This window comes from Lepidochelys olivacea, assembly GCF_965140295.1.
Source record: "Lepidochelys olivacea isolate rLepOli2 genome assembly, chromosome: 6".
NCBI classification, from domain to species: domain Eukaryota; kingdom Metazoa; phylum Chordata; order Testudines; family Cheloniidae; genus Lepidochelys; species Lepidochelys olivacea.
The window spans coordinates 7,392,179-7,404,450 of NC_140416.1; the positions used below are offsets into that span (position 1 = coordinate 7,392,179).

Sequence of the window (12,272 nt, forward strand, 5' to 3'; positions counted from 1 at the left end):
TCGGGCGCGGTCAGGGGCATCCCCCCCCCCCCCCAGAGTCTGTGAGGCAGGAGCTGGGGGGGGCACTCTTGGGGACCTTGCAGTCCCAGAGTGGCTGGGGGATTAGCAGGGGGCCGGGAGCAGCCAGCTCTGTTTCCCTCGCCCCAGCCCCAGCCGTGTCGCTCGGGGCTGGGGCAAGGAAAGTGGAGCGGGCTGGGGCCACGTCACTCTGCTTCCTGCCACAGGTGAGTGCAGGGGGCGTCCTTTCCCCAACCTCCCTGCACTCACCGGCGGCGAGAAGCGGAGCGCCGCGGCTGGGAGGTGGCAGAGTGGAGCGGGCTGGGGCCACATTGCTCCACTTCCCGCCGCTGCCGTTGAGGGCCTGTCAGGGGGCGGGAGGTGTGGATAGGGATCGGAGCAGACAGGGGACAGGGAGCGGGGGGTGGGGTTGGGTGGGGTCCTGGGGGTGATTAGGGATGGGGGTCTCTGGAGGGGGTGGTCAGGGAACATGGAACGGAGGGGCCAAACAAGTTCGATATAACACAGTCTCACCTATACGCGGTGAGATTTTTTGTCTCCCGAGGACTGCGTTATATCGGGGAAGAGGTGTCCACACAAAAAGGTACGTTGTAACCGATCTGCCAGATACGGTCTCTGGTTCAATATTTAGGGTTTTCTTCAACAAAACAACAGACAACTGGCTCAAGTCCTGCCCCCGCCCCCTGCCCCGGTAACCTGTTTTCTGCAATTCTTCTGTTACATGGAACATTGATTTTTTCCCCCTCCCATCTCTTTTAGTTTATTTTTTTTTCCCAGTTCCTGTATAGATTTTCAGTGGATTTGAAGTATTTAAGAGAGACAGAGAGAAACCTAACTCTGTTAAGAGTCTGGCATATGTTACAGATTACTGTGGCTTTTTCACAACCCCCCCCCCCAACACACACACACACTCCCCTCTCCTCCCCTATAATGTAACTGTATCCCTGTGATTTCAGGCTGCTTGTGTTTGCTGCCTGGACTGGGATCCTGTGTTCATCATGGTTTGCAGATGACATGCTTGGTTTTCAGCCAGGGCGGGGAACATTCTTTGCGTCCCGCATGTTCAGGACCAAATGATGGGTGCTCGCCGGGCGAGTGGAGGAGCCGTGCGTCCAGCTGAGAAGAGGAGGAGGCTGAAGGAGAAACAGTTGGAGGTGCTCTTGCAAGCGGTGAAGAGTCCAAAGCGGGCACCTGCTTCCTCCTGCCCGGCAAGGTGGACTCCAGACTGGGTCAGCATTGGTAGGTCTGCAAAAAGGGAACCGTGGAACCGCTCAGGTGCCTTGCGCCCTTCGGTAAACGGTATTCAGAAGATAATTTTGCCTTGTGCAGGGCTGATAGTTTGCAGAGAGGTCCCGGTGAACAGTCCTACCTGCCATTCGAGAGCTGCCTTGCTTCGGAAAATAGGCCACCCCCCACCTGCCTGCCATCGCCGCGCCTCTGGCCCCCCACCAGCCATCACTACCCCTTTGGCCGCCCCTCCAGCCATCACCGCCCCTCTGGCCCCCCACCAGCCATCGCTGCACCTCTGGCCCCCCACCAGCCATCACTACCCCTCTGGCCACCTCTCCAGCCATCACCGCCCCTCTGGACACTCACCAGCCATCACCATCACCGCCCCTCTGGCCCCCCACCAGCCATCACTATTGCCACCCCTCTGGCCCCCCACCAGCCATCGCCACCCCTCTGGCCGCTCCACCAGCTGTTGCTTCCCCTCTGGCCGCCCCCCCCAGCCTCTGTCACCACCCCTCTGGCCCCCCACCAGCTGTTACCCCTCTGGCCGCCTTGCCAGTGGCAGGACCTTAATATCCAAGTCATGCACCTCTCCAGCGCCTCAGCTATGGAGCACCTGGCCGCCAGCAGAACTTGTTCCCCACACTGGGATCTGCAGGAACCGCTTTGGCCTGGGGGATCATGAAGAGCTGAGCCAGGAACTGAAGAGCAAACTGCAGGAGATCAATGAGGATGAGCAGAGGTGGGGGACCTCCGATATGCCCATTGCCCCTCCTCCGGTGTTTGTCTTGCTTCCCGAGCAAAGTGTTGCATCTCACTCCTGATTCTCAGGTTAGGAAGGGCATTGGCCACCACTTACGTGCAGGTGCAGGCAGCTGGAGCAGCCTCACCTGCCCCTGAGGGTCTCAGCAAAAGTCACACGCCCTTATTCCCACCACCTGGGCATTGGTGAACTGAGGGTAATCACAGTGTTCCTGCAAAACAGTAACACTCAAATAGGCTCACGTACAACGTAACAAGGGGAAACACCCAGATCATCACAGCATGACACTTGGCCAGGGTCCCAGGTCCCAGGGTTTTCTGCATGTTGCATGGACCTCTGCATACTTTGGCCATGCTAGATTGGCCCTGCAGATTAGAGACAATATGTGAGAGACGCAGGAAGAAATGAGGTATCATCGGCTTCCTGTAGGTACAGACCCTGGCTCAGGGCTTTATTCGGGGCTGGGTGGAGCTGGGCACTGGGGTGTTGGTGGCAGTGCTGTGGGGCCCCTTGCTGCCGCATCACGGCATCTGCTCTCACCGTCCTCTTCCTCACTGAGTATTGGAGACAGCCAGGGCATGTGTCCGGAGGGGTGGGGAGTGGATCTGAGACTGGGGCATGTGCCCATGGAGGGAATCTGATGCCAGGGCTTGTGTCCATGGGGGGTGTGACGTTGCACTCCATCTGTTTATGGAAATATGCTTGTGAGTGTGAATATGATGTAACTGGAATATGCTTCATGCAAGAGGTCTCTTGTAAGGTATCATTACAAAGGTTATAACCTACTGAATATATTCCTCCTATTTGTATGTATGTATCATTCTTGTATCTAAAGCTAGAAATAAGTATAACTCTGAGGTCCTATTGTAATTATTCAAAGTGTGGGCCATTAATGGTGGCTTAGAATCTTGATGGCTCCCATTGACTAGGACAACTGGTTGTAAATGGTTTATTTTCCTGCAAGCCTTCCTGTGTACCTGTGGGCCAACCCGTGGGTAATGAAGAATGAGGTCTCACAGGACAAATCCCTGGCTGGGATGATTTAGCTGGGGATTGGTCCTGCTTTGAGCAGGGGGTTGGACTAGATGACCTCCTGAGGTCCCTTCCAACCCTGATATTCTATGAGACAATGTAATATGGTACTGGAATCTACCTTAAAGCTGGTACTTTTCCATTTAGAAGGAGGGGTGGGGACCCAGAGAGACAAAAGATTCCCGCCTTGTGCCAAAGCTATAAAAGGGGGGTGAAGCAGGACAGAGAGGGCAGCCAGTCATGTGAAAACCCTAGTTAACACCTAAGATGTCTGCTGGAACTAACAAAGGACTGTATCAGGGGAAAGGATTGGGCTCAGACTAGGAAGGAGTCTAGTCTGTGAAAGAAGCTTATTGGAACATCTCTGAGAGTGAGATTTTACCTGTAATCAGTTTCATTTCACTGCAGTCAGAGGTGACTCCGGATTGATCCCAGGGGGTGGGATCAGAACCCAGCCCACAGGTTCCCTGACATGCAGTGATGTGTCTGTTAGCCCTGGGGCTGGGCACTAACGGCAGGGTATAGACACACGGGGCGGGGTTTGTGGCTCCCATCTCACTCCTGTTTGTGCGTGAACACAGCTCCCTGCACCCAGACGCTTAAGGATTTCTCCATTAAAATGAGTTTTAGTCGGAGATCCTGATCTCTCTTTGCCCTGTCCTTCAGATTGCTGCTGTTAGCGCACTTCTGTGGCATGTGCGACTCATCCAGCATCGGACACAAAGGGAGTGCCTGTCAGATACTGGCATTGCAGACTTGCAAGACGCACACCTTTTAAAACCTGGGGATCCAGGCATATTTAAGGCGTCCCTATTGGGAAATTCGGGACGCAAAAGGGTTTTTTTTAAATGTAACTAACGCTAACTAAACTAAGAACTGTGAATAAAGAGGGTTAAAGTAGCCATCTAACAACTCGATATTAATGTTCATAGTGACACCGCTAACGGACTCCGTCTCAAGCTGGGGCCGTTGAGAAGGAACTGCAGGGGTCGGGGTGTGTGCGTGCTAGAAGAGGCACCGGCGGTGCCGCGAGACTGCTATTGTGCTAGCAAAAATCTCCGCTTGATGGCTCCGGAAGTGGAGTACCCACAGGGACAGCGCTCGAAGAGGAATCTAGGGTTCCTACCGAATTGGCATTTTGGGGTCCTTCCCCACTTACCCCACAGCAGGTCCTCTTGGCCTGCCTCTCTTCTAACTCCAGCTCATGTTTTCACTGCTCCAAGCGGTCAGCTAGCCGCCACTCCTCCAGCTCCTTCACTCTACACATCCACTGGGGGGAACCCAGATGGGAAGCCCCCTCCTGGCTGCGGAGCTGGGTCCAGTGGACCCCTGCCACTACCCCAACCACCCCCTGCTATTCCCAGACTCTCCGGGCATCCCGGGAGCCCCGCTGGGATCTAGAACCTGCTCCTAGGACTGGTCATTCTCTACCATCCAGGCAATCAGCAGCTCCTGGGTGAGCCTCCCAATGCTCACCCCTCTCTCCCTGCACAGACATGCAAGACCCCTTGTAGGGAGCTGGTTGTAGGCCCTTTCCTTGCTGGTTCCTTCAATTCCCTTGTTCTATCGCTGGCAGACACTCACTGCAAAGCACCTGCGCTGGCAGCCAGATGTCTACAGGGTGCGTCCACCAACCGTCTGCTCCTACCAGGTTGTCACGGACTCACAGGACTCGTGCTTTCTCCCAGCGCCGTACGGTGCGTGGGGGGAACCCCCTTCAGTGCGACAGCCCTTCTCAGGCGTCCACTCTTTCTTGGGGGTTAAGCCGTAGGCCCCACCACCTCCTAGAACCGCACCTCTCTGAGCCTGTCTCTGCCGTGGGCCCCCTCAGGGAGTCCACTCACTCTGGACCCTCGTGGCCTCCACTCCCAGAGGCAATAATGCCCCCTGTTCTCTAGTCTGGAGTGACTCTCAGCCAGTGTAAAACAGGAGGGTTTATTGAGCCTGCTCCTGCACCCTGAACCCCTCATTTCTGGCCCCACACTGGAGTCTGTACCCCCTCCTGCACCCCAACCTCCTGTCCCAGTCCAGTGAACGTGAGTGAGGGTGGGATAGAATGAGTGAGGGGCGGGGCCTCAGAGAAGCGGTGGGGCGGGACCTCAGGCAAGGGGGTGGGGCAAGGGAGTTTGGTTTTGTGTAATTAAAAAGTTGGAAAACCCAGTGGGGGGCAGAGTCATGTGGGGGGGCCTGGCTCCCCTGTAGCCCTCGCTGGGGAGGGGCAGAATGACAGGGCGGGGCTGGCTCCCTGATAGCATTAGCTGGGGTTGGCTGAGTGGTAGGGTGGGGCTGTAGCCCTGGCTGGGTGTGGGGGAGCAGAGTGATATGGGGTGGGGGGGCTGGCTCCCCTGTAGCCCTGGTTGGATATGTGGGGGAGGGGAGGCCTTTCCCTGCAGCCAGTCCCCCTGCCCCTGAAGCTTTGTGCACATCAGCCCCTGTTGTAGCTTTCCCTGAGCACGGAGGATCCATCACACCTGGCCAGATCCCCTGGCTGCCCTGAGGTGGCTGCTTCCACTTCAGCGTCCCAGTTCCCTGCCCTCCCCGCCCCCAGCCCCAGTGCCTGGGGTGATGGCATTGCCTGGCTCCCATGTGTCTCCAGCTGCTCGAGGGGAGGGGCAGGGCCTGGAAGCCCTCGCCTTCCTTGGGGGCACAGACAGCCCTACCCCAGGCACTGACAGCACAGGAGCACGTGCGGTCCCTTTGCTGCCCCTGCAGATTGCCCCAGCCTGAGCCCCGCCACACCGCCCAGCTCTGCCCTGGCCACGCCCAGCAACAGGGGCCCGAGCTGCCTGAGGCAGGTTCTGTTCATTTCCGTCGCGCCGTCTCAGTGGCTCCTCTGCTGGGAGACGCCTCCCAGCTACTGCCCTGCCTGCACCTCGCACGTTTGTCTAGGACGTTCCTTGCTTTTTGAAGAGCTCGAATTTGGACGCTCCTGCTCCTCAAGGTCTGTGGGAGGGGAGAGCCCGGTTCCTGGGCATTTGCCACCACTGCAGGTGGGCAGCCCCTCACGGACCTTAGGGGTATCTTCCTGGGCCACCTCCCTTTCCTCCACCCGAGGGGGGCACAGGCTCACTCCTTGTGAGCCCTGCAATGCCTCTCATGCAGCCTGCAGGGGGGTGCAGAGCCCCCATCTCGGCACCTCAGAGAGGCTTTGGAGGCCAATCGCCCCTTCTCCCCCCAGCCCTGAGAAGAGCCCAGCTTGCGGCCGTCTGCAAGAAATGACCAGCCTGCAGTGACCTCCGGACTCTTTAATGAAGGTATCTGACCAGGTTACTGCTGGCAACCAGGCATGCCCTGGCCCTGCTGAAATAACACTCCACGCCCAGTTTCTCCGGGGTCGTTTTCTCTTTGACCCAGGCTGCCCCTGGCTGCATCATTGCTTTGAGAAAGCATAGTAGATATTTTAACAATCAGGACGGCCCGATGGCACCATGCCACGTGCCCCCCGGGAGCGGAGAGGGAGAACGGTGCTTCGGAAGCCTGGCCCTGGTGGACCCAGGATACGGGCAGAACAGGGAAGGGCAGGCCCAAGGCCATAGTGCTGATGGGCTGGGCCAGATGGAGCCAACACCCTGCAGAAGACGGGGACAGTGCAGCGAGAGACAAACACAGCCAGTCGGCGCTGGGGCTGTGGGCTGACAGCTGCTCTCCCAGCCTGTGGGCTGTTAACAGCCGTGTGTGCGTGGTACCTGCCGCACGCCGGCCGGCCGGGGTTCTGTGCCAACACAAGGAAAGGCCACGGTGCAACGCTCATGGCGCAGTCAGCCTGCACTCTGAACAGCCAGGCCCCCACTGGAGCCCTGAGCAGCCTGTGGGGCTCCTCTGCCCACCGCCGGCAGCTCTCAGAGACAGTCATCAGAGGGGTCCTGCCCCACGCTGATCTTCACAGCCCCTTTCAGGGAGGGAGCCCGGATGACTGTTCCAAAGCCCTTTAATTAGCCTGCCAATGCAGGGAGGGGGCTCTGGCAAGGAGAGGCCCAGCCCTGCAGCCCCTTACTGGGGCCAGGAGGGGCTCTTGCGGCTCTCTGGCTCCATGCAGGGGGGCTGGAGCTCCAGCAGGCTCCATGTGACTCGTCTGGGAGGCAGAAGGTGCTGCGATTGGCTCTGCTTCAGCTTGTGGGATCCAACGGGCACGCTCTGGCCAGGGACCTGGGGTCTCCGGAAGAGGTTTCTGCTCAGCAGTAGAGTCACAGTGGGCTGCTCGGGGCCCCACCACACAGACCTAAGGGACAGACACAGCTGGGCTCACTCAGGCCTTGGGGCTGCTGGGTCTGAGCCCATCCTCTCTGCCATATCCCCCACCTCTGTCCCAACCATCAACCTCTTACCTTCAAGCTCCTTTCTCCTCCCACCGTAAGCTGCTCTCTCTCCAGTCCCTTGTGCCCCTCCCCTCTGGGCCTTTCCCCAGCTCCATCATGGCCCTACTTCATTCCCCCAAGAAGTGCTGTCCCCATTCCCTCGGGCCTCCCACAAGCTCCCTTGCCACCCCATCCCCTGCCCCCATTTCCCAGACCACTCCAGGGGCTCTGCCCATCCCTGCCCCATTCCCTTGACAACCTGGGTCGCCATCTCTCCATCATGTCCCCTCCCCTGTGTGCCCGCTCTTCCCACGGCCCCCACGGCCAATGCCCCCCCAACACTCCCCCCGCTTCCAGGAAGACTCTGAGGTGTCAGCGTCACTGTTACATGCCCCAGCTCAGCAGGGATCCAGTCCTTGCCTCAGGTCAGGCTCTGGCCCTTCCCAGCCCTGTCCAGCTGTTAACCTGGCAATGCCGCTGAGCCAGAGGGAAGGGGCTCCTGTGGGGATAGCCCCATCCCTCTGGAGATAGCAGGGGGGCGGGCAGAGAGTGAGCACCCCCTGGAGCAGGAAGCTGAGGCTCAGAGTGGAAGTGTAATAAGCTGTTCTGTGCTCATACCACTGAACGCTGCCTCTCTGCTCCCCCCTTACACTGGTGCATCAGGGGGCATCTCTGATCCCAGGAACAAGGCCCCCCCATTCTCACTGTGCACTGCAGAGGGAGGAGGCAGATTAGAGCCAAAAGTCACAGCGGCAGGGCTCAGCCCCCCCCTTCCCAGAAAACTCCCCAGGGAGAAGGCTCCCTAGCCTAACCCAGGGCTGCCTCAGGCAGGGCTCCCCCAGATTTCACCCATTAGAGCGCAGCTCAGTAGCAAGCTCACCCTCACCAACATGACAGCCTGGACTAGGAATCCCTGGGACCCCTACAGCTACAGCTGGTCAGTTAAAAGCCCTGGTCCATTTATTCTACAATCCACACACATGCTCAGATTGTCTTGAAAGCTGCCATGCCCACTGAGGAGCTGGGGTAGAGTTTGTGCTGCAAATTTGGTGTCATTTGGCTAAGCAGCTCCCAGGATCCAGCTGCTGCAAATGACCTCATTTTCTAGTCAGCTGGTTCTTAGGGTTTTGCAAGTGGCCGGGGAAAACGAAGCCCAGTATCCACGGCACTCTGATCCCTCTCCCAGCTCCCGCTGGCTTCTGACTGGCTTACAGGGAAAACCGTTCCTTACCTGCACTCCGACCATTGTTCTGCGAGGGGTGGGGGCAGACACACATTCCACTCAGGTGGGCACGCCCAGTGCCCCAAAGCCAGAGAACTCGGTGTAGCAAAGCCCCTTGGGGTACCGCACGCACCCCCAGGACCCCAGCCCAGTCCCCGTCAGTTCCTTCACACTGGCAGCCATTTGTCTGGAGACTCCGATGCAGAGGGACCCGAGGGCATGCCGGGGAGTACACGACTGCACCCACCTCTCAAAGAACAACAGTAACTGTAACCATGAGTAACCATTTCTTCTCCCAGTGGTTGCAGATGTGTAGACCACTTGGGTGACTTGCAAGCAGTAGTGGCTCGGCGTCTATTTAAATAGTAAAAAGAAAAGGAGTACTTGTGGCACCTTAGAGACTAACCAATTTATTAGAGCATAAGCTTTCGTGAGCTACAGCTCACTTCATCAGATGCATATCGTGGAAACTGCAGCAGACTTTATATATACACAGAGAATATGAAACAATACCTGGTATTAGGTATTGTTTCATATTCTCTGTGTATATATAAAGTCTGCTGCAGTTTCCACGATATGCATCTGATGAAGTGAGCTGTAGCTCACGAAAGCTTATGCTCTAATAAATTGGTTAGTCTCTAAGGTGCCACAAGTACTCCTTTTCTTTTTGCGAATACAGACTAACACGGCTGTTACTCTGAAACCTATTTAAATAGTGACTGCAGAACTGCTCTTCCACAGCTCACTTCTGCCCTAGAAGCCTTCCTGACCATGTAGTTTGGTAAAGTTGGATACGGAAGACTCAGTAGCAGCCCTGAATATATCTAATATGGGAACAACCCTGAGAAATGCCACTAAGGCAGCCTGGTGTTTGCTACACCCTATGGTAATGCAGGAAGTAATCTGTCTGGAAACTGTCTGCACCGAAACCACTTGACCGCTCGTCTGGTCTGCACAGGAGACATCACGCCGCAGTGATAATAAAACTGGCTTAGTCCCATCCAGACAGAAAGCCAGGTTCGTCTTACATGCAACATAGGAAGGTGCTGGTCATCTGCACTGGAGTGCAGCTTAGGAAAAATACAGGCAACTGTATAGTTTGGTTAAGGTGACGTGGTGAAACTTTAGACAAACATTTTGGATGTGGCCTTAAGGCTCCTCTGTCTTTCACTAGCTGAATGTCTGGAGGTCCTGTCATTAGGGCCTGAGTTCACCTGCCCTCCTTGCTGATGTTATAGCAATAAGAAAGGCGGTCTTTTGGCAAAGGAAGCACAGAGTACAGGTTGCTAGAGGCTCAAATAGCGGCCCTGTAAGGGCAGCAAGCACAGTGTTAAGTTCCAACAGGGGAACCCCTTCTTTATAGGTGGGAAGAGGCAAACAACACCTTGCAGACATCTAACAACCATGGGGCTGGAAAATACCGACTTCCCGTGGATCAGGGAATGAAACACTGAGATTGGTGCCAAGTTGACCCTCAATGGCTGAGAGCAGGCCCCATGGTTTACGATGTAACCGGTAATCTAAAATGTCCTGAATCCAGACTAGTACCAATCGAATTCCCCAAGTCAATGACAAACCCAAAAAGCATTTCCACTTGGCCGAAGAGGTTGATCTAGTAGATAGCTTCGTATTATTAGCAGAACCTGTTGGACTGCCTCTGAACAGTTCTTTTCCACTTAATCTGACCACGCAGCATTCATACTATGAGATGCAAACTGCCGCCATGGTGCGAAGACAGTAGGTCTAGGAAGAGCGCAAGAGGCACAGGACATTGGACCAACTGGCTGTGAAGGCTGGAGAACCAACATTGTCTTGGCCAGGCTAGTTCAATGAGTATCTGTTTGGCCTGATCCAGCTTCATTTTGAGAATGACCTGAGGGACAAGCAGAATTGGGGGAAGGCTGATCCCCAATTCAGTTGAGGGCATTGGTCAGAGAGCCTGGACTGTGACCTGCTCTAGAGCAAAACTGACAGCACTTCTTGTCTTTTGTTGCAAATAGGTTGCCAGATGGAAAGCCCCAGTCCCTGAAGATGGACCTTCACAGAGCACTCATGATTCTTGGAGAAATTCCTGCTGAGCTGATTGGACAATTGATTCTGGGCACCTGGAATGTAGGCAGCTGTGGTAAAGTCTTTCTTGATGCAAAAGTGCCAAAAAGTTATCACTTCCCAACAGAACAGATTGAAGTGGTTTGTTGAACTGGTTTGTTCACACACTACATTGCAGTGGTATTGTCAGGATTTATATAAACAGACGTGCCCCTGATGTGAGAGAGAAAAAACTTGGCACATTGTAAATCACTCAAAGTTTACTTGTTGAGACCTTGGAGGTCGAGTATAGGTGTCAGCCCTCCCTTGGACGTGGGGATCAGAAGTAACCTGAGTAGAACCCCTTTCCCCCAGTGTTGGAGGGGAACTTCTTCTATGCCCCTTGAAGCGCATAGAGTCTGAAGCTCTTGAAGAAAGGCTGTAGTCATCGTCCTTAAGGAGTGTTGGTGAGACTTAAAGTCTTCTGGTGGAATCGTCTGGTGAGGAGGATGACAGGAAGTGGAACAGATGGGCTCCCCTATGGTAAGGCTTGAGCCCGTGATAAGGGGTCACTCTGCTGTAGTAGACTCAGTGGGAGCTGTATCAGTTTGTGTCTCCAGTCTCGGTGGTCCAGGAAGTGAGACAACCGAAGGACAACAGCTCTGGAGTGAGCTGATGATTGAGATCTTGAAGAGTGGTGGGCACTCCAAGGAGGCCAGAGAGGAAATTAATGTGGTACAGGAAGCCAGTATGTACCGGCCCAAGAACTCATGTCCCTGCTGAGGGAACGCTGTTGTCTTGGTAATGATCTTCTGGAGGAAGGGGATGGAAGAAAGAGAGAAGGATTCTGAGCCTGATTGCAAGGAACACCCCAAATAGTGAACAGATGAGTTAAACCTGCCAAGCCCACTAAGTACCCCAATCTGTTTGAGGTCCGGTGAGGAGACTGGACTGGTACCAAGGATGGTACAGTAGTCAGTGCCATGAGTACTGCTTGGGAAGTTGAGGCTGCACTAAAATGCAGTACGGGAAAGGCTGTCATTCCTGTGCAGAGATCGGTACCCTAGCCGAAGAATGGCTTGGTACTGAAGGTTTGGAGACTGGGACTAGCGCTATCGTCGGAGCCGAAAATGGTATTGGTACCCAAGCAGAATGTCTTGGTGCTGATGATGGGACCAGATCCACCTCTTTGGTACGCTTCTTAACCGGTAACAAGGGAGAAGCCAGTAACTGTCCATAGTCGAAAGCAACTGACCCACACTGGCCCAGGATTGCAGGGGGCTTCCCCACAGATGAGGACTCCTGTGTCAGAGGTGAATCTGGGACAGAGAGGCAGAGTAAATCAGCTGCTGCCTGAAAAGCCTGTGGTCAGTACTGTCAGTGCCAATGTGCTGGCACCGGACTCAACAGATGTGTCCTGAAGATATTGCCAGAACTGATGGTATGGTACTGGGCAGTTTGCTTCTCAGTACTGGGGAGCGGGTAGATGGTCCTCGTCCTGCTCTATTTTGGACACTCAAGGAGACTTGCTAATGCTCCGCACACTCCTCCTAGAAGAGAAGGAAGAGTCTCTGAGCCCCGGAATGGCTCTGATTAGTTTTGTGAGCCCTCTTCCTTGGAGGACTACAGGAAGGAGAATGGTCCCTTCTCCACGGAGAAGAACCTGAGTCTGGCTGTCTATCAG

The 12,272-nt window shown here is 55.3% G+C and overlaps 1 protein-coding gene across 3 annotated transcripts in view; it reads right to left on the minus strand.

Annotated features, from left to right (window-relative positions):
- Positions 1 to 6,283: 6,283 nt before the first annotated feature.
- The window catches only part of AGBL2 (AGBL carboxypeptidase 2), a 50,701-nt gene continuing 44,712 nt past the window's right edge, over positions 6,284 to 12,272 (minus strand). For all 3 annotated transcript variants that reach the window (XM_084630550.1, XM_084630548.1, XM_084630549.1), the window contains one exon: positions 6,284 to 7,262. In XM_084630550.1, coding sequence (XP_084486676.1) covers positions 7,034 to 7,262 — 229 coding nt within the window. In that variant the 3' untranslated portion in view covers positions 6,284 to 7,033. The remainder of the gene's footprint in view (positions 7,263 to 12,272) is intronic.